General features: G+C 42.7%; 1 protein-coding gene across 2 annotated transcripts in view; it reads left to right on the forward strand.

Moving 5' to 3' along the window:
* Positions 1–20,840, forward strand: part of LOC115480055 (WD repeat-containing protein 62-like) — a 250,748-nt gene that overhangs the window by 212,469 nt on the left and 17,439 nt on the right. For both annotated transcript variants that reach the window (XM_030218472.1, XM_030218473.1), the window contains exons 25-27: positions 8,378–8,527; positions 10,881–10,998; positions 12,773–12,881. In XM_030218472.1, coding sequence (XP_030074332.1) covers positions 8,378–8,527; positions 10,881–10,998; positions 12,773–12,881 — 377 coding nt within the window. The remainder of the gene's footprint in view (positions 1–8,377; positions 8,528–10,880; positions 10,999–12,772; positions 12,882–20,840) is intronic.

Consider the following 20,840-nt stretch of genomic DNA (forward strand, 5'->3'; position numbering starts at 1 on the left):
GTCATCTGGTCAGTTTGGGCACCGTTTTGAGGCTTGGTCGCAAGAAAAATGGAACCAAGTAAAGTCGGCCAAGTGCTCGTCGTGGACGCCCTTCTTTTTTTCCATATCGCTGAGGACGCCCATGTGTTAAGCATGCCCCAGTCCCGTCTTCGCTACACTTCCGACACCCCCCCCCCCCCCCCCCCCCCCCGTGAACTTTGGTCGTCCCCACGACGGAAAGCAGTTGATGATGCCCAAAATCGGCTTTCGATTATGCCAATTTGGGTGACCCTGGGAGAAGGACGCCCATCTCCCGATTTGTGTCGAAAGATGGGCACCCTTTCTCTTTCTAAAATAAGCCTGATGGAATCCCATCTTCACTTCATCTGTTTGTAGACGTTTTTGTATTGTAGATACACAAATGGATTATTCTGTTTGAGACATGTTCAGGGACAAGTGGTTTTATAAGTCAAAATAAAAATAAATATTTTGTTTCATGCAGATTTCTTCTGTTTAAATATAACTAAACAGGCTATAAGTCCCTAATGCAGTCCATTGGTTTTCTTATATTTTGTTCTTGTGATGGCATATACTGTGACAAAAATGAAAACTCTTCTCTCTATCTTGTCAATAATAAAAGGAATTGATTGTGAACATTATCAACCCTAAAAAGTTGTTTTGTGGCTGTACATGAGGAATTGTGATGTTAAATAAATAAGTGTATGTTTGTATCCCTAGTCATGCATCCAAAGTTTATATAATCCTTTCAAGAAAGTCAGTTAATTGTTTAACTGATTAGTGGAACATAACCACAGAGGCATGGTATGGTCGCATTTTCACTATGGTAATACTAGAGCCCAACTAAGGAACAGGTTATTTTGAGTTAGTCTTCACTGGATCAAACTTGCTTTCCTTGTGCCATCACCATAGAATTCAGTTATATCATGGAAGCAAGTACATAGACATGTCTGAAACATGTGACAAAGTTGAGATTAGCATATATACTAACTGGGATCTAAAACTTTAGTGATGCCGCTTGTCCTGAAATCATAGCCATAAGTATAGACAGTTATTCAAATATTATCACATGCACACACCAGAACAGGCATCTATACACACATTGTAAAACAACTTCGCTAGAACAGAACAACAATAAAAAATCCACAGCATGAAAATGTTACTAATCTATATAAATAATTCTCACCTCTAACGTTCTGAACCTCACTGTGTGGCAGGGAAACACTGAAGCCCTGTAGTCTTCTAGGCTGTCATCACCACTCACTCTCACTCATACACCCGCCCTCAGCCACGCCCCATCCACACATAATTCACAACCCCAACATTCTAAATGTAAATTTGTAGTTGCAAGATCCCATGAGTGTCTGCCCCGCCCTCGCGACACAACGTCATGACGTGGAGGGCGGGGCTATGACACTCAGCCAATCGGCAGTTCCACCGCCCTCCGATGCTCCCCCCCCCCTGACGCACAGCCAGAAACAGCGACCTACGCAGGGCTTCCACCCCCCCCCCCCCGACGCACAGCGACAAACACCGCTATGCAGGGGGAGACGTGCCGTCCGAACACCTGATCCGCCGGGACCCCGAACCTGTCGCCCTCCACGAAAAACTACCCACCTGCACCCTCCCGACGCTGCCCTCCAAACACCTCACGACACTGCCACAGGAAACCTTCCTAGCGTCCGTTTCATTGCTCACAGAACGGGCCTTTTTTTACTAGTAACCAGATATTTTATAAAAGGAAGGAAAAAGCTTCAAAGAGCTCAAATCATACAGATTTTAAAGAGCTAACTTGATCAAACGATCTTATCCCATCATTGGCAAAAACCTTCCCAATATTTTATATCTTTTAATAGATCTCTTTTTGTTACTTTTTTGTTTTTTAAAATTTTTATTCTTTAATCAATAAAAAAAAAAAAGTCTGAGAAAAATCTCTTATGTACTGTGCAACTTCTACAGAGTACATCCAAAACTTTTTATTTTCTCATTTCCATCTTCTAAAATTCTAGATAGCAGATGTACAGATCAGCAGGACCCAAAGCAGTCCAAAACAAGTAAAGTCGGAAACAATAGTTTATACCTAATTGTTCAACCGCCCTTAGGATTCATTCACCTTTGCATGTAAGGACTAAATAAACAAATTAAAACAAAGTTTAAAGCAAATGCCCTTAATATGTAATACTTAGTAGCAATACTGAAACAATGATGGAATATTCAGTAGTAAGCAGCCTGAGCCAACAGATTTATTTTCCACTGATTATAATTAACTTTCTATTAATTGGTGGCTAATAGTGTGCTGAGCAGGACAATGTTGGCACATTTAGAGTGACTGGACAGAACTTCTGCATGAAGGACACCCTCCCCTCATTATTCAATACTTCTCTGTGAAATAATAATAAAAAAGTGCATTTTTATAATATACCACTGCAATCCACAAACAAAAGGAGCAAGTTCCCACATGCCATATTCTTTTGATGTAGGCACAGGAAAAAAAAAGATATTAAATGCTCCAGGTTTCAACCTAATTAATGTTTTTTTTTAATTATACTAAATAGTAAGTCTGATTGTTAAGCACCTGAAAACATCTCTACATGAATACAGGGAGTCCCTATAGCCAGCCCCTTCAAATGACACGATTTAGAAGAAAGCAGTACTCTAACCCATGAAACCAAAACTTCCTCTGTATACACATCCCTATGCTGCAGAAGCCGGCGTGCTTAAAAATATAAGAAAAGAAGATCAAATAAAAATGTTACCAACAATTAAAATCAACAACGTTGATACAGCAGCTCCTCCTAGATTTGCTTGCTTTTAGTTCATGGCTGCGCGGAGAGGAGGAAAGGGAGAGAGACAGTACAGGCAAAAGGTAAAAGAGTAAAAAGACGGCTACAGCGGTGGTTTGCCTTTCAATGTTTTGAGTTTGACGATCGACCTCCTTGTTCGCGTCGTTGCCTCCCCAACTTGGCTACAACAAAAACCGCATGCGGGGCCATAGCCCTATGCGCGCTACTGGTGCATCTGCTGTTTTCAGAGATCTTGTTCCCCATGTCGGGTCTCAAACCCGGTTTTAAAATGTGTCAAATCTGTACCTGGAAAATGTCACTCTGATCTGCACGTTCAGTGTTTGAGGTGTCTGGCAGCAGCATTGTGTTGAAGAATATGCTAAATGTCGGCACATGTTGCCCAAGTCACTTGAGATTAGGAATCTAAAGTTAAGATTATCTTTAACCCCAATCAACATCAGATAAGCCATCAGCTTCAGGCTTTTCTGAGAAAAAGTGTTCTGTTGATCCAGTTCACATTACAGCGCTTAAGTCTGCCTCTTCAACTATTTCGGCAAACTCTTCAGAGCTTAATAATCCTGCTGTTTCTCATGTGAAGCCAATGGGACCACAGGATTTGGCTTCTATTGGCGTCCAGAGCTTGCTCAGACAACTAGTGAAGTTGAAATGCACATCTCCATCTAGGATGTGCTCAGATGTCGGAGCCCTGCAGGAGACCTTGATTCTGAAGCCTTCAGAGCAGTCTCTGGTGAGAACATCCAGTAAGTCTGAAGGCTTCAGAATCAAAGTCTCCTGCAGGGCTCCAACATCTGAGCACATCCTAGATGGAGACGTGCATTTCAACTTCACTAGTTGTCTAGTTGTAATATTACTTGTAAAAAGTGCTGGATCTGACCCAAATTGCTGTACAGGTTGATTAGATATACCTGAAGAAGTTGCAGATCGATGGTATGACACCAAAGACCTAATACATCTACTTGACCGAGAGCGTCTAGAAAAAGCTCGGTATGATATCCAACGTCGGCACCAATGGCCATGCCTATGAGAATGACGGTGTTGTTGATGGCTTTGAGAAGAACATCGAGACCAAGACCGGGTACTGTATATTAATGAAGAGTGATGGGAAGATACACTTTTTTTTTTTGTTACATTTGTACCGTGCGCTATCCCACTCATGGCAGGCTCAATGCGGCTTACATGGGGCAATGGAGGGTTAAGTGACTTGCCCAGAGTCACAAGGAGCTGCCTGTGCCGGAATCAAACTCAGTTCCTCAGTTCCCCAGGACCAAAGTCCACCACCCTAACCACTAGGCCACTCCTCCACTCCACTTGCCTTACTAAGATGCTTAGGCAGAAGCCTTTGTATCGCTCCATGGTGCTTCCACACCTTGAGTATTGTGTTCAATTCTGGTCGCCATATCTCAAAAAAGATATAGCAGAAATAGAAAAGGTTCAAAGAAAAACGACTAAAATGATAAAGGGGATGGAACTCCTCTTGTATGAGGAAAGGCTAAAGAGGTTAGGGTTTCTTAGCTTGGAAAAGAGACGGATAAGGGGAGATATGATTGAGGTTTACAAAATCCTGAGTGAAGTAAATTGTTCTTATTTGGTATATCCCACGAGTCTCTGGATTCATCTGCTGCATATGTCTTACCTGATAATTTCTTTCCTTTAACTGCATTGGATGAATCCAGAATCCCACCCTTCTTCAGTGCTCTGTTCTCATTGTTTGTTCATTTCTCTGTTTAGGGTAATGGCTCATTTAGGTTTTTGCTGTTTTCTACTGTTCATGTGAGCAAGGGAATCTACTGTGACTCTTTATTCCTTCTGCTTTGTTATGAGAAATACTGACTAACCAAGGAGCATACCGTCCTATAAGACTAAGTTCAGTGCTCTCTATCTGTACCTGCTGGTAGATGGTCACAACCCACAAATCTGTGGATTCATCTGCAGTTAAAGGAAAGAAAATTAGTAGGTAAGATAATTTCTCTTATCTCCAGGTTCAAGGATCTATGTCAGTGACTCTGGAGTTGGTATTGTAGGCCGAGGACCCGTGTGCATCCTTTGCAGAAGGCTCTTTTGTCCTATTGACCACCACAGATGCAGAATCTGAATGTTCCTATGTTACTACCAAGTGAGGTGAAGGGCAGCCTATCATGGTGGCTGCAGTCTACTGACCTACAGTAGAGTGTTTGGTATTAATCTAGAGACATTGCTGTCTGGATGTCTCAATGCCACCTGAAATTAAACATGACCAAAACCGAGCTTCTCATTTTTCCCCCCAAACCCACCTCCCCACTCCCCCTGTTTTCTATTTCTGTTGATGGCTCTCTCATTCTCCCTGTCTCCTCAGCTCGAAACCTTGGGGTCATCTTTGACTCTTCTCTCTCCTTCTCTGCTCATATCCAGCAGATCGCCAAGACCTGTCGTTTGTTTCTTAACAACATCCGTAAAATCTGCCCCTTTCTTTCCGAGCACTCTACCAAAACCCTCGTCCACACCCTTGTCACCTCTCGTTTAGACTACTGCAATCTGCTTCTTGCTGGCCTCCCACTTAGTCACCTCTCCCCTCTCCAATCGGTTCAAAACTGCTGCCCGTCTCGTCTTCCGCCAGGGTCGCTTTACTCATACTACCCCTCTCCTCAAGTCGCTTCACTGGCTCCCTATCCGTTTTCGTATCCTGTTCAAACTTCTTCTACTAACCTATAAATGTACTCACTCTGCTGCTCCCCAGTATCTCTCCACACTCGTCCTTCCCTACACCCCTTCCCGTGCACTCCGCTCCATGGATAAATCCTTCTTATCTGTTCCCTTCTCCACTATTGCCAACTCCAGACTTCGTGCCTTCTGTCTCACTGCACCCTACGCCTGGAATAAACTTCCTGAGGCCCTATGTCTTGCCCCATCCTTGGCCACCTTTAAATCTAGACTGAAAGCCTACCTCTTTAACATTGCTTTTGACTTGTAACCACTTGCCTCCACCTACCCTCCTCTCCTCCTTCCTGTACACATTAATTGATTTGATTTGCTTACTTTATTTTTTGTCTATTAGATTGTAAGCTGTTTGAACAGGGACTGTCTTCTATGTTTGTGCAGCGCTGCGTACGCCTTGTTAGCGCTATAGAAATGCTAAATATTAGTAGTAGTAGTAGACACTGGATTGGACTGGCCTGGGAAGTTCATTGTCAGGGCAAGGTAATTCAGGATCGCTGGTCAGCAAACGAGGCGGCTTGGTCACTCATCCACTTGGAGGCAAGAGCCATACAGTTATCATTACAAGCCTTTTTGCCTCTGATTCAGAACAAGGCAGTAAAATTGATGTTGGACAATGCATTGGCAGTAGTCTATGTGAATTGCCAAGGAGGAGTCAGGAGCCAGGTAGCACAGGAGGTGAGCATGCTCATAAGCTGGGTGGAACAGGTTCTGTTAGATCTAGCAATAGTGCATGTGTCTGGCATGGAAAATGTCCAAGCAGATTTATAAGCAGAAACACTCTGGATGATTCGAGTGAAGGCCTCCTCCTGCATCTAGAGTTGGGGACTACCGATCATGGATCTCATGGCAACTGCAGTCAACAAGGTTCCCAAATCCTTCAATCACAGGAACGAGTTCAGGTTGACAGGAACAGATGCGTTAGTATAACAGTGGCTTCAGACCAGACTGTTGCAGGTGTTTCCCCTGTGGACCCTGCTAGCAGGGTCATTCAGAAGTTAGCTACCGGGGACTGGTTGTGGTAGTGGCATTGGATTAGCTGGGTAGACCTTAGTATAGAGATCTGGTGAGATTGGTAGCAGGAGATCCTCCAGTATTGCCCAAAATGGAAGGGCTGCTGGTGCAGGAGCTGATATGGATATAGGACCCATCTCTGTTCTGTCTTATGGCATAACTCTTCAAAGGGGAAAAAATTTGAACAAGGGGATACTCCAGTTGGGTCATAACTATTCTTTGGTGCTGCAGGGAGCCATCAGTTTCCTGCCTCCACTGCATGCAAATCTCTCTCATGAATATTTATTGTGGGTATCCTGAAAACCTGACTGGCTGGGGTGCTTCCAAGACCAGGTTTGGGAACCACTGTTATAGGGTAATGTTATGAAGCCAGTAGTTCTCATTCTCTATCTAGTGATAGAAATGTGTATACTCATGCATTTGGACTGGTCTAGGGGTACTAAAGGAAAGAAAAAGCAGGTAAGCTCTATTTTCCCACTCCCTTCCTCCTTTTCATTCACACCACCATCCTATATAATAATTCTATATAATAATTTGTACCTCCATCTGGATGCCTGGGTTCGTAACACACTTCCCATTGGTCCACGCTGGCGATGACATCAGAGGGCGGACCAATGGGAAGTGAGAGGGAAGGGAAGCCAGCACCAGCCAGCCACACAACGTTCGAGGTGAGTACACAATCGCCCCCCTCCCTCCCCCTGTCCTCCCTCCGAGTTCAAGGCCCCCCTCTGCTCTTCCCCTCTCCTCCGAGTTCCAGCCCCCTCTCCTCTGAGTTCCATGCCCCCCTACCTCCCTCCCTCCCTCCTCCCCTCCGAGTTACAGGCCCTCTTCCCCTTGAGTTGTAGCCCCCCTCCCTCCCTCCGAGTTCCACGCCCCCCCGCCTCCCTCCCTCTCTCTGTCTCCCTCCGACTGTAAGCACGACCTGCCCTGCAGCAGCCCCTTGCCTTCCTGCGTGCCGGCTGTAATTTAAAAATTACCTCGGGGTCGGTATCCGCAGTGAAGGCGAGCGGTTGCTTCAGCCTGCTTTCCCATCTGTCTCAGCTCTGCTTCTGGTCCCGCTCTTCCGGAAACAGGAAATGAGGGCGGGACCAGAGGCAGAGCTGAGAGAGATGGGAAGGCAGGCTGAAGCGCTGCTCGCCTTCAGTGCGGACGCCGGACCCCGAGGTAACAATTTTTAAATTACAGCCGGCACCCTGGAAGGCAAGGGGCTACCAGAGGACAGATTGTGCTTGCACTCGGAGGGGAGATAGAGAGAGGGAGGGAGGCGCGGGGGTCTGGAACTCAGAGGAGAGGGGGGCGTGGAACTCGGAGGGGAGGGGGGCGTCCTGGAAATTGAAGGGGAGGGGAGGCAGGGTTGTCCTGGAACCTTGAGGGGGGGGGGCGGTCCTGGAACTCGAAGGGGAGGGGGCAGGGGGCCCTGCAACTCGAAGGGGAGGGGTGCCTGGAACTCGAAGGAGACGGGAGGGATGAAGAGGGGCATGGAACTTGGAGGGGAGAGGGGCTGGAACTCGGAGGAGAAGAGAGGGAGGTAGGGAGGGGGGCGTGGAACCTTGCTAGCGTCCGTTTCATTTCTCTACGAAACGGGCCTCTTTTACTAGTTGTAATATAATTTGATTCACTTGTATTTTATGGTGATGTCATTTCTTTTGATTTGCTTATCCTGTTGAACCTGAAAAAGTGTTGACTCCTTAAATCCAGTTAAATATAGTAAGTTATTTGAACATAAAGGCGGCATCTCTGCATAATTGTTTTTATTGACTTTTATTTCTGTACTGTACTGTACAGAGCTCTGTGTTGGCATTATCTTTCGTCTCTTATACTACTGTATTTCTTGAAGAAAACAAATATTTAATTCCTGCATTGTATTGCAGATACAGATTCCCTGGGGTTGGTGTACCATTCCCTGGTGGAAACAGCTGATTTGGAGGGAAATAGCACTCAGGATGGCTCTCTGCCACAAACAGAAGAACAGAAATATCTCGAGCAGCATTTTGAGACTCTGGTAGATGCCTTTACAGAAGGTAACTCAGATTTGTTGGGTGGATGTTAGAAATAGACTTTTATAAAATTGCCCAGGGTACATATGGGCAAAAATATGTGCTAATAGCCTATACTGCCTGCTTTTACCCAGAATGAGCATAGGCGTTCCCAGGGGCAGAGTTGCAGCAGGATTGTAATTTTCATGTGTGAGATAATATATGTGCTTAAAATTTGCTGGAACATTTACATGAACGTCAGAGCAGGTAGAAATGCTGCTGCTACTTTCTGGGTATTTATATATGCATATGCTGCCTTTATAAAATAAAAACAAATATATCCCAACTTGATCATCAGTTTCATAAACGTTTTATGGACCATATCCACTACATGGGCTAGGACTAGGTGGTCTGTTAAAAAAAAAAACTACCCTCCGTATAGAAAAGGTGGTTAATTACAAGGAGACAGAATGAATAAATAATGTCTAGTCTGTGTACTTTTCCTCCCCTGACTTAAACGCTCTTGGAAACTCCTCAAAACACAGCTAAAATAGCACACATTTCTGGAACACCATATATACTTTAGCCATATCAAGTGTAGGAACTTCCAGATGGGCAACTTAAACATATGTAAATATTCATGTATGTAAATGGCTTTGAAATTTGTCCTTTAATGCAATCCAGTTAGGGAGGGGTATAATCTTTCTGAAATTTGGCTTAAAAACAACAAACAGGAGTGCTTTTAGAGAATGGCTGAAATATTTCCCTTGCAAAGCTGTAAGAATTTGGATTTAATTACTCACCTTTCCAAATCTGTAAGTCCTCCTCGGAGATATACTAATCTACTGTATCTGAATTATAAGGTGAAATTTAAACATACATGTTGGATGCCTTTCCTTTTGTCCTGCCAGACTAGTCCAGATAAGTGAGTTAGGTCCCCCTGCCAGCAGATAGAGACAGGGAGGGGGCGGGGGAGCTCAGAACTGACTTTACATCCTTTATAGGGGCTGCCTTCCACTCTTCATTGTTTCTGTCTCTAGCATTACTACTACTACTACTATTAAACATTTCTATAGCGCTACTAGACTTGCGCAGAGCTGTACAAATTAACATGAAAAGACAGTCCCTGCTCAACAGAGCTTACAATCTAAATTGGACAGACGAACAGACAGCTAGGGGTGGGGAAATTGCAGTGGTAGGGGTGATAAGTGAGGGTGTTGAGTAAGAGAGTCATGGCTAGGAGTCAAAAGCAGTAGCAAAGAGGTGGGCTTTAAGCCTAGACTTGAAGACAGCCAGAGACTGAGCCTGACTTACTGGCTCAGGGAGTCTATTCCAGGCATAGGGAGCAGCGAGACAGAAGGAACGGAGCCGGGAGTTAGCAGTGGGGGAGAAGGGGGACGACAAGAGACATTTACCCAGCGACCGGAGTTCACGGGGAGGAGTGTAGGGAGAGATGAGAGTGGAAAGGTACTGAGGAGCTGCGGAGTGGATGCACTTGTAGGTCAAAAGGTCATATGGTGTAGACATGGATTGGAGTAGTAATCCTCTGGACCTTCCTCCCCTTTCACAGCTGGGTGCCAATTTGGCTCCAGAGCAACAGTTTTCAAGATGATTTCCATGGGTATAAAATACTTTTCTAGATTAGGCTGGCAGGGCAAAAGGAAATGAAATTAACAAGTATGTTTAAATTTCACCTTATAATTCAGGTACAGTAGGTAGGTGCTCTCCAGAGAAAGGACTTAACAATCTAACATGGTGTCTAGGGCAATGGCAAGGAATGTGATTTGCACAAGGTCACAAGGACCATTAGTGGGGGAAAGTGAAATTTGAACCCTAGTTCTCATTCCACTTTTCTAACCACTAGGCCACTCTTCCACTCCACTTTTTTTTTCAGGAGCGACCAAAAAAAGCAAAAACTGCCCCATCTAGTTTTGCATTAAATATGGTGCAAACATTAAATGTGTCTGTAGAGTTTGCATCATTGTAGTCAGTTTGGATTATTGCTGCCTTAATGTCCTGTTACGTTTGAATATAAATAGTTGGTATTTGTAGTGGCCTTTCATCCCAGTGTGATTCTCTTGGGTGTTGGGATGAGGATGGTATTAATGTACTGCTTTTCTGTGGTTACAAACAAAGCACTTTACATATTATATACAGGTACTTATTTTGTACCTGGGGCAGTGGAAGGTTAAATGACTTGCCCAGAGTCACAAGGAGTTGCAGTGGAAATCAAACACAGGTTCTCAAGCCACTGCACTAACAATATTCTCTAGCTCTGAGGACGCTGGCACAGAAGCACCTGTCAGCCAACCAACAGGTGTTGCTGTTACCTAGTGGCTGGCTTTTCCTTCTAATCCTCTAGACATGTTCTTCTGAAACCTGCCTCTCTTCTGCACAGAAAAGTTTGATGGGTCTCTAAAGGATCTGCTGCCCACTCAGGATAGTGAAAAGGACTTCATCCTGAACCCTCGATTAAGTATCTCTTCCAGGTTTCTTTCCCGCTGTCAAGAAAGCAGGTGAGTGCCTGTTCCCTGTTTTTTTAGGGATGTGCATCTGGGGGATTTTTATTGTGCCTTAAATTTAGTGCATGCTAAACAAATGTCCAAAACTTTTGTGCTTTCTGCTTGCATAAGTTGCAGTGTTACCATACTACTGTAGGCAGACAATCCAGATGGTTTCTAGCAGTTAAGGTATCAGTGTAGCATCTGTGGTGTGTGGATTCTTGGTGGGGAGATCTGGGGTACATATTTCATGGATATTAGCCATGTTCTGGAGGCTGTTGGCCCCTGGGACCATTCGCTTTTACCATTTGCTTTTACTCTCTCAAACTCGCAGCCCAGTCCATGTTTTGTTCTGAACTATTAAAATGTACTGAAAATCAAAATCAAGACAAAGGAATTCATAAAGATACCAGAGTATAAAGTAGTAAAAGTAACACACCACCATTTCTTCTAATTCTCTACTCTTAGGAATGGAAACTCCACTTTTATCTGGAGTTCTTCTGTGTAACAGGGAATCCACACTCCCTCTTGCACAAAACAAAAAAGCTTGCAGCTTCTAGAGACAACAGAGAGGCAGATAGCAGAAGCGTCTTCCCCATAGGACCCTGGTCCTCCTTGTCTTAGCTCCTGAGTTTGTCCACTGAATCCTTCTCTTCACTTCCAGGATCAGAAGTAACCCTTAATTCTACTTTTAGGCCTCTTCCTGTCCCCAACTCCTTAATAGTCATAAGCAGCAGAATGGTGTGGGTCACTGGAACCATGACCCTACCAATATTTTGCTCAGCCTAGCTTCATCAACTGTAGAGTCTAGGGATGGGGCTAGAGATTGGTTTGTTTGGCTCCCAACCAAAAAGGTGTTCCACTGCGCCTGTACTTATCAGTGTCCTGGTTTAGCGAATCAGACAGGTAGCCACTGTGGTGACGTGGCTTTGCTTCTGAGCTGAATATTTTTATCAGTCTGTTTTCCCTCCCTCTTGATGTCTCCTATTATACATCACTAGAAAGGAGAACCCTTGCAATTTAAAGAAAGTGAGTGGCATAAAAAGGTGTCCTTTATTGCTGTACATCACTTCCTTGGATTTAATGTGTATTGTCAGATGACACTATAGTAACTTTTTATAGTAGTAGGAAGTAAAATGGGTCAACAAATAGCAAGCCTGAATTCTGCCCATAATTTTGATTTTTCCTGTGAAAGTGGGGTTTAGTGAATCCTGTGAAAGAGTGTGAATTTTATCAGTACTTTTGATTCTAGCTTCAGATCAGTCTACTAAATTGATAGATAGGAAATGCCTGGTTTTGTGAGTACGGGTAATTTGAGGTGGTGATGGTGGTAGTTTCGCCTGTCTCAGACAGAACCTCAGGACATCTCTGGATTTATTTTCAAGGGGTTGATTATATAGAACTTAATGCCATTTCATTGCCTGCAAGAGCCACTAGTGATGTGTGCTATCTGAATTCCAATTTCATCAGACATGCACAAGGAAGTCTGTACACAAAATGGCTTAAAGAGCAAGAATGCCCCATTCCTTTTCAGGTCAGTGTGTTTGCAGACAAACATCACAGCCTGATTCAGAAGGGCAGTGTGTTGTCCTCTCTCTTCCCATGTTTGGTGTCCAGGGCATTTACCCTGATCATGTGATGTGCCTAAACCTGGTCTCTTGTGCATCAACTGAGAAGTTGGCTTGGTCACACAGCACTAGCAGCAGGTTTCCCTACTGAGATGCTCTATCATGAGCATGAGGTCTTGAAGGTTGGTACTGATTTTTTTTTTCTTTTTTCTAATCTGCAGGGTTCCAAGGGCCTTCCTTCTAGGGGAACATAAATTACAAAGGCAAGCAGAAGCTCTCAGCCAAATGGAGGAGATCAAGTTGTCTAGTAACTCCAAGAGATCTTCAGACGTAAGACCAATAAACTAACATATCATTTGTACTCACCACTTATGACATGTATTTGGCCATATGTTCTAACTTGTATCTAGAAGGGTTTTGGCCTTTGCACAAGAGGGTAAGAGGCAGATTTAATCTTAACCAGATTGCTCTAGGTAATCCATTCTCTGAAGACAAGTAGGTTCAGCTACTTTTTATAAGTGGGTTACATTACTGTGCCTGGCACCAAATGTATAAATGTGCCATACTGGGTCTTACGAAAGGTCTTTCAAACTCAGCATGCTAGAAACATAGAAACATGATAGCAGATAAGTGCCAAATGGGTCCATTCAGTCTGCACATGCACAGCAACCATTATCTCCTCCTTTTCCTAAGAGATCCCACGCTTTCTTAAATTCAGACACAGTCCTTGTCTCCACCACCTCCACCAGAAGGCAATTCCACGTGTCCACCACCCTTTCCGTGAAAAAGTATTTCCTTAGATTACTTCTGAGCCTATAACCTTTTAACTTTATCCTATGCCCTCTCATTCCAGAGTTTTCCTTCATTTGAAAGAGACTCACCTCCTGTACATTAATGCCATAGAGGTATTTAATGTCTCTATTATATTTTATTTTATCTTTATTTGACATTTGTATCCCACATTATCCAAAGCAAGTTCAACGTCGCTCACATAAAACATTAAACTAATGAAAAGTTCAGATTACATTATGTTAGATATATATTCAAAGCCCGTGAAAGTACAATGCAATTAATGAGAATAATTTAGAAGAATTAACAAGAATAATCCCCCCTCTCCCACCTTTCTTCTAAAGTATACATATTGAGAGCCTTCCCAATACGCTTCATGAAAGAAACCACTGACCAATTTTGTAGCATCCTCTGGACCGACTGCATCCTGTTTTATATCTTTTCATAGGTGTGGTCTCCAGAATTGAACACAGCATTCTAAATGGGACCTCACCAGAGACTTATAAAGGGCACTGTCATCTCTTTTTTTTTTTTTTTTTTTTTTTTTCCTGCTGGCGATTCCTTTCCCTATGCATCCGAGCATCCTTCTGGCTTTGACCATCGCCTTTTCTACTTGTTTGGCCGCCTTGAGATCATCAGACACAATCACCCCCAAGTCACGCTCTTCTTTAATACACAGAAGTACTTCACCCCCTATACTATACCTGACCCTTGGATTGTTGCAACCTAAGTGTATGACCCTCTATTTGTTTAGCATTAAATCTGAGTTGCCAATTGCCGGACCATTCTTTAAGCTTCGCCAGATTCCTTTGCATGCTATCCACGCCCTCTGGGGTGTCTACCCTATTACAAGGTTTGGTGTCATCTGCAAAGAGAGAAACCTTACCAGACTGTCCTTCTGCAGTATCACTCACAAAGATGTTGAAAAGAACTGGCCCAAGGACTGATCCCTGCAGTACACCATTGATAACATCCTTTTTCTCAGAGCAAACTCCATTTACCACTACCCTCTGTCTCCTTCTAATTAACCAGTTTTTAACCCAGTCACTTGAGGGCGCTCTCAGTTTATCAGTTGCCTGTGCGGAACTATGTCAAAGGCTTTTCTAAAATCCAAGTACACCACATCTAGCACCCCTCCCATATTCAACCGTTTGGTTACCCAGTTAAAAAAAATCAATCAGATTTGTCTGACAAGACCGGACTCTAGTGAAATCATTCCGTCTTGGGTCCTGCAGTCCATTCGATTCTAGAAACCTCACAATCCTCCGCTTTAGAAGCATTTTAGTTTACTCACCACCGAGGTCAGACTAACGGGTCTGAATTCCCAACCACCTCCTTACTACCACTCTTGTGCAGAGGAACCATATCCACCCTTCTCCAGTCCTCTGGGACCACTGCAGACTGTAAGGAAGCATTGAAGAGGTCAGACATTGGAGCCGTCAAAACTTCTCTGAGCTCTTTGAGCAACCTCGGATATATCCCATCACTTTGTCTAGTTTTAGTTACGCTAGCTTCTCACGAACAGTCTTCTAAGAATTGGTCCTGGTCTACTGCACATCCATCCCATTAGCATTTTTTTTCTACGGTCCTATCCCCGGACTTTCATCTGTGAACACAGAACAGAAATAATTGTTAAGCAGTTCAGCTTTATCCTTATCAGCTTCTACATATTCCTTCCCTTCACCCTTGAGCCTCACTATGTCATTTTGGCACTTCCTCCTATCAAACATATAAATTGCGAGTGACCGTACTCACCCGCAAATGCGCAGTAGAGACTTTCCCTCTCTGACCCGCCCCCGTGTCAATACGTAATGACGGGGGTGGGACAGAGAGGGAAACTGCGCGAAGGGGAGGGAGGGAACCGCCGAGGTCGCTACCGTTCCCCCCCTGAGGTCGCCGCTACCGCTCCCCCCACCCAGAGTCGCCGCCGTCCCCCCCCCACTCCACCCGGCCCGAGGGCGGGACACAGGCAGAGAAGGAAGGCCGACGGGAGCTCAGCTGATCTGCCTGCTGTGGATTCGGCGCCCTAAGTTCGGTGGCGAACAGAGTGCCCGGCCCGGGTGGAGGGGGGGCGGCAGCGACTCCGGGGGGGGGGGGGGGGACGGTAGCGGCGACCTCGCGAGGAGGGTAGCTGGAAATTTCGCCCGTTTTAACGGGCATAACGGCTAGTCACTTACATATTTAAAAAGTGTCTTGTCCCACAGTTTTACTGTACTGGCTATCTTTTCTTCCATTTATATCTTTGCTTTCCTAACAGCTTTTCCAGCTTCTCTTAGCTTTTCTAGATATTTTTGCCTGCCTTCCTCTTTGTGCGTCATCTTATAACTTATGAAGGCTAACCTTTTTTTTTCTCAAAGTGGCCATCTTTTCCTCTCTTACATACTTTTCTAACATAAAGGTTTGTTGCCTTTAAAAGAGTTCCTTTCAGTTTGCCCACTGCTGTTCTACTTCCTTCAGCTGTGCCCATCCAAGTAACTCTTCCTTGAGATATTCCACCATCTTGGCAAAGTTAGTTTAGAAGTTTAGAACCTTCATTCTTGAATAAGTCATCTGTTCTTGTGTTTTAATATTGAACCACACCATCTGGTGATCACTAGATGCCAAATGATTGCCCACCTACCTTAGCATGAGAAACGCTCTCCTTGTTTGTAAGCACCAGGTCCAGAATAGCTTTGTTCTGCATAGGTTCGATTACCAACTGCTGGAATAATTCTTCCTGTAGAGAATCCAAGGTCCCCTTGCTTCTAGATGACCCCACAGCAGGGACACCCCAATCAACATCAGGCATATTAAAATCACCTATCAGTAGTACTTCACCTTTCATAGCTATCTTGTGAATGTCTTCAATTAAATCTCTGTCCATTTCTTCTGATTGTGAGGGAGGCCTGTATGTCACACCAATGGACTGTCCCAAAGAGTAGATATTCCATATTGGTCACTTCCACAGGTAAGTGATGGCTTTCCTAAGCCTACATGGCTAAAGATGGCTTATGAACTTTTATTAAAGGAACTTGCTTAACCCCTTTATAACTATATCTTTCATCAACACATTGAACAGGTTAATTGTGCATTGAATGAAAATGTATTTTTCAATTTGTTTTAAATTTATTTACTTGCATGAAGTATCCCCTAGTCTTAATACCATTAATCATTCCCTATTTACCCGTTCCGTACCAACCAATCATCATTTTATTAACTTCTATCTTATCCTTTCAATCATCTCTTTTCCAAGCTGAAGAGTCCTAACCTGTTAGCCTCTCTTCATAGAGGCACTGTTCCATCCCATTTATCACTTTAGTTAGTTCTACCATGAGATGGGATAACCAGAACTACACAGAATGTTTGTTTATTTAAACTTGCTATACCACCTTTTCTGAAAATACAGGTGAAGGCGGTGACAGTACATGGTACAACAAATAAAATAATGAAAAAAGAACTCCCAAAACTCCATCAATATTGATAAGAAAGAATACACTCACACAAAGAAATCTCACTAAAAACATATAAAATCAAACCTAGTGGCTTATGAAAACCTCCTTACTAAGATTGAGAACTAAAAGCTATGGTAAAAGTATATTTGCAGTAAGGTTTAAAATTTTTTCAGGGATAGCTCTTTACAAAGAATTGTAGGTAAAGCATCCCATGATAGGGGAGCTACAAAGAAAAAAACTGAGTGGCATGTTGATTCCAAATGTGCCTGCAATGGTGGAGGAAGAGATGAACATTGTTCATGAGCAGAATATAAAGAATAACTGGAAACAATAGGAGAAATCAGACTGGACAGATAAGGAGTACCTTCATAGAGAGCATGATGGGTAAGTATCTTAAATTGACAACGGAACTGAACCAAAAGCCAGTGCAGTTTTATAAGAATAGGGGTGGTATATTTTTTTGCATTACAAAGAAATCTAACTGCGGGGTTTGTAAAAGTTGTAAGTGTTTGATTCGATATTGAGGGGCCCCTGCATAAACCACGTTTCAATAATCTAATTGTGAAAAAAATGAGAGCAATCACGACTGAGTGTAATGTTTTAAAATCAAACAAACGAATAGTACGAAGATGTCTAAGTACTGAAAACCCTATCTGCACTACTGAAGATGTTTGGTCCCTAAAAGATAACATTGAATCAAAAATAATCCCCAAGTATTTGAAAGAATTCATTGGCTGTATAAGAGAGTCCCAAAGTATTAAAGGAGAGGAAGGAGGCCTCATATGACCTGTGAGTCAACAACCTGTAGTCTTTTGAAGTATTAAAACTAGTCTATGTTCATTTAGCCAAGCAGCCCACTTTCCTCAAGCATACACGAAGTGACTTCAGATCTGTAGAACTGGGAGAGGTTGGAAAATAAGTAAAATATTGCTTTCACAGAAATAAGACGGCTTATTCCACATTCCTGTTTAAGTAAAGCAAAGGGACTTCAAAAGATGGAGATAAAATTGAGTCCTATGGAACTCCACAGGTAACATATTGAAATTGAGAATATTGACCTGAACAATCAAATTTGAAAGATCTACCAGTTAAGAATGATTTGAACCATTCAAAAACCTGCCCACAGATACCATCTTCATGTAATCGTTGTAGCAGGAGAGATTGGTCAACAAAGTCAAAATTGGCACTTAGATCTAATGAGATTACAAGAACAAGTTTCCCAACATCCAAATTTGCATGAACCTCACACGATACTGTAATTGTGGTTTCTGTACTAAAATCCCCCTCCTAAACTCTGACTATCTGGGATGGAAAATGTGATAATTAGATAATTTGTTAACCACTATCTTTTTTACAAGCTTAGGTATTATATATTTATATTATTTATATTTATTGCATTTGTATCCCACATTATCCCACCTTTTTGCAGGCTCAATGTGGCTTACAATTCAACATGAGTTGTGGAAATGTGAGAAAATACATTTAGTATAGCAAAAGGATCTTATGGTAAGGGTGGTAATAATAACACAAGATAACGTCTTAGCAAGTCTTAGAGTAGGACAGTTCTAGTTTCATAAGGAGGGTTCACATGTATTAATCTGTGTGGTATGTTCTTTCGAAGAGGTGGGTCTTAAATAGTTTGCGGAAGGTAATCAGTTCATAGGTCGTTTTTAAGTTGTGTGGCAGTTCATTCCAAAATTGTGTGCTCAGATAGGAAAAGGTTGACGCATGAATTAGTTTGTATTTTAGACCTTTGCAATTAGGGAAGTGAAGGTTAAGGAATGTGCGGGATGATTTTTTGGCATTCCTTGGTGGTAGGTCTATCAGATCTGTCATGTAGGCTGGAGCGTCACCGTGGATGATTTGTGAACTAGAGTACATATTTTGAACATAATGCGTTCTTTGAGTGGGAGCCAATGTAGCTTTTCTCGTAGGGGTTTGGCGCTTTCATATTTTGTTTTACCGAATATGAGTCTAGCTGCAGTGTTCTGGGCTGTTTGAAGTTTCTTGATTATGTACTCCTTGCAGCCAGCGTAGAGTGCATTGCAGTAGTCAAGATGACTGAGAGCCATTGATTGTACCAAGATGCGAAAGACGGTCCTTGGGAAGTAAGGTCTTACTCTTTTTAATTTCCACATTGAGTGGTACATTTTTTTGGTTGTGTTTTTCGCGTGACACTCGAGTGTTAGGTGTCGATCAATAGTAACTCCAAGAATTTTTAGGGTGTCCGAGATTGGGAGGTTCAGTTTTGGTGTGTTAATGGTGATAAATTTCTTCATGTTGTGTTGAGATGTGAGTACTAGACATTGGGTTTTTTTCGGCGTTGAGTTTTCAACTGAAATGCATCCGCCCATGAGTGCATGATGTGTAGACTTTGGTTGATTTTGTTAGAGATTTCGTTTAGATCTTGTTGAATGGGATGTAGATTGTTACGTCATCTGCGTATATGTATGGGTTAAGGTTTTGATTTGATAGTAGTTTGGCCAGCGGGCGTTATCATTAAGTTGAATAAGATATAAAGCATAGCTGAGATACTAGACAATAATGACCTGGAACTGTGGGGTCTAAAGTGGATTTTTTTCAAGATAGGTTTTACTAGAGCCAAGTTCCATGATGAGGGCAGTTGAGCAATACTGGGACTAGCAGTAACATTGAAAGAACTAATAAAAGAAGACCATGAGTGGAAATTTGTATCCTTGTGAAGGAATGGGATCCAAGGCACAGGTTGTTTAATCTCAGAGAGGAGAACATAGTAGATGACGGCAGATAAGACCTATATGGTCCATCCAGTTTGCTCAACAAGATAAACTCATAGTATAAACTATAATGTGATAAAACTTTAGATAGCATAGTAAGCGATGGTAAGTTGAAAGCCCTTGGGTGGCTACAAAGCACCAGATAAATTTATATCTGAGACAACTTATAAGAGGAAATGTGGAACACAGATCGTCTGTCTTTGTAAGGAAGTACTATACTAGAACCTCGGGTGTTCAGACAAGCCGTAGAAATTTGTAAAGAGGAAGGTTCTGTTTCCTCTCTAAGAATTGAAAATAGGGACTTAGATGGATTGAAGAAATGACATAATACGTGAATAATAGGCTTTTCTTTGCTCTTTAAAAATTCTCCAAATAGAAAAAGACTTACATTTATGCCAGAGATGTTCTGCTCCTCTTAACTGAGGTTTGAGAAGGCGAAGCCCATCATGATACCATCTGTTGTTCTTACTATGAGAACCAGAGTATGAATGAATGGGGCTGGTCATTTAAACCGTTGAAGGAGTAGAATCCCAACAGAGGCTTGCTCTTCCAGTGGAAGGGAGATGAAATCAGGAGAAAATGAAGTAAAAGTGGAGAGCAGGATGAGATGTCAATTTTATGCAAATGCCTGAAGAATAGGACCCTGATGGTACCTGGGTGAGAAGATCCTTAAAACACATAAAGAAATGATTTGGACCAGGAAACTGGTATATAGAAAAAGACAAAGAACCGTGGGTGATGTGTGTATGTGTGTGTCAATACCATATCTAAATAATTTCCTGCACATGTGTAGGAGCCGAAACATGTGAACAAGGTCGAGTTTGTTTAAAAGCCTAAGAAACAACACTCTTGCATCTGAAGAAACATTAACATGAATGTTAAAGTTCCCTAAAACCATAAGATTAGAAAATTGTTCTTAATTTCTATTTGCGATTTTTGGCTATTGCTGCCACTGAATGGAGAATTTCAATGTATTGTCCACAATGAGCTCCTTCGGTGGTGACTCTTATTATTATTACTACTACTGCTATTTATTTTGTAGTGCTACTAGATGTACACAGTGCTGTACGCTGAAACATATAGAGGACAGTTCCTGCTTGACAAAGCTTACAATCTAATCAAAACGGACAAACAGGACAAATAAGGGAATTACTGAAGGTGGGAGTGATAAAACAGATACGGGTACTGAACAACTGAATAGGAATTAAAAGCAACCTCAGAAAGGTGGGCTTTTAGCCTGGGTTTGAAGATGGCCAGAGCTGGAGCTTGACATACTACTTCAGGAAGTCTGTTCCATATGGTGCAGCAAGATA

This window comes from Microcaecilia unicolor, chromosome 11 (genome assembly GCF_901765095.1).
Source record: "Microcaecilia unicolor chromosome 11, aMicUni1.1, whole genome shotgun sequence".
Lineage (NCBI taxonomy): Eukaryota > Metazoa > Chordata > Amphibia > Gymnophiona > Siphonopidae > Microcaecilia > Microcaecilia unicolor.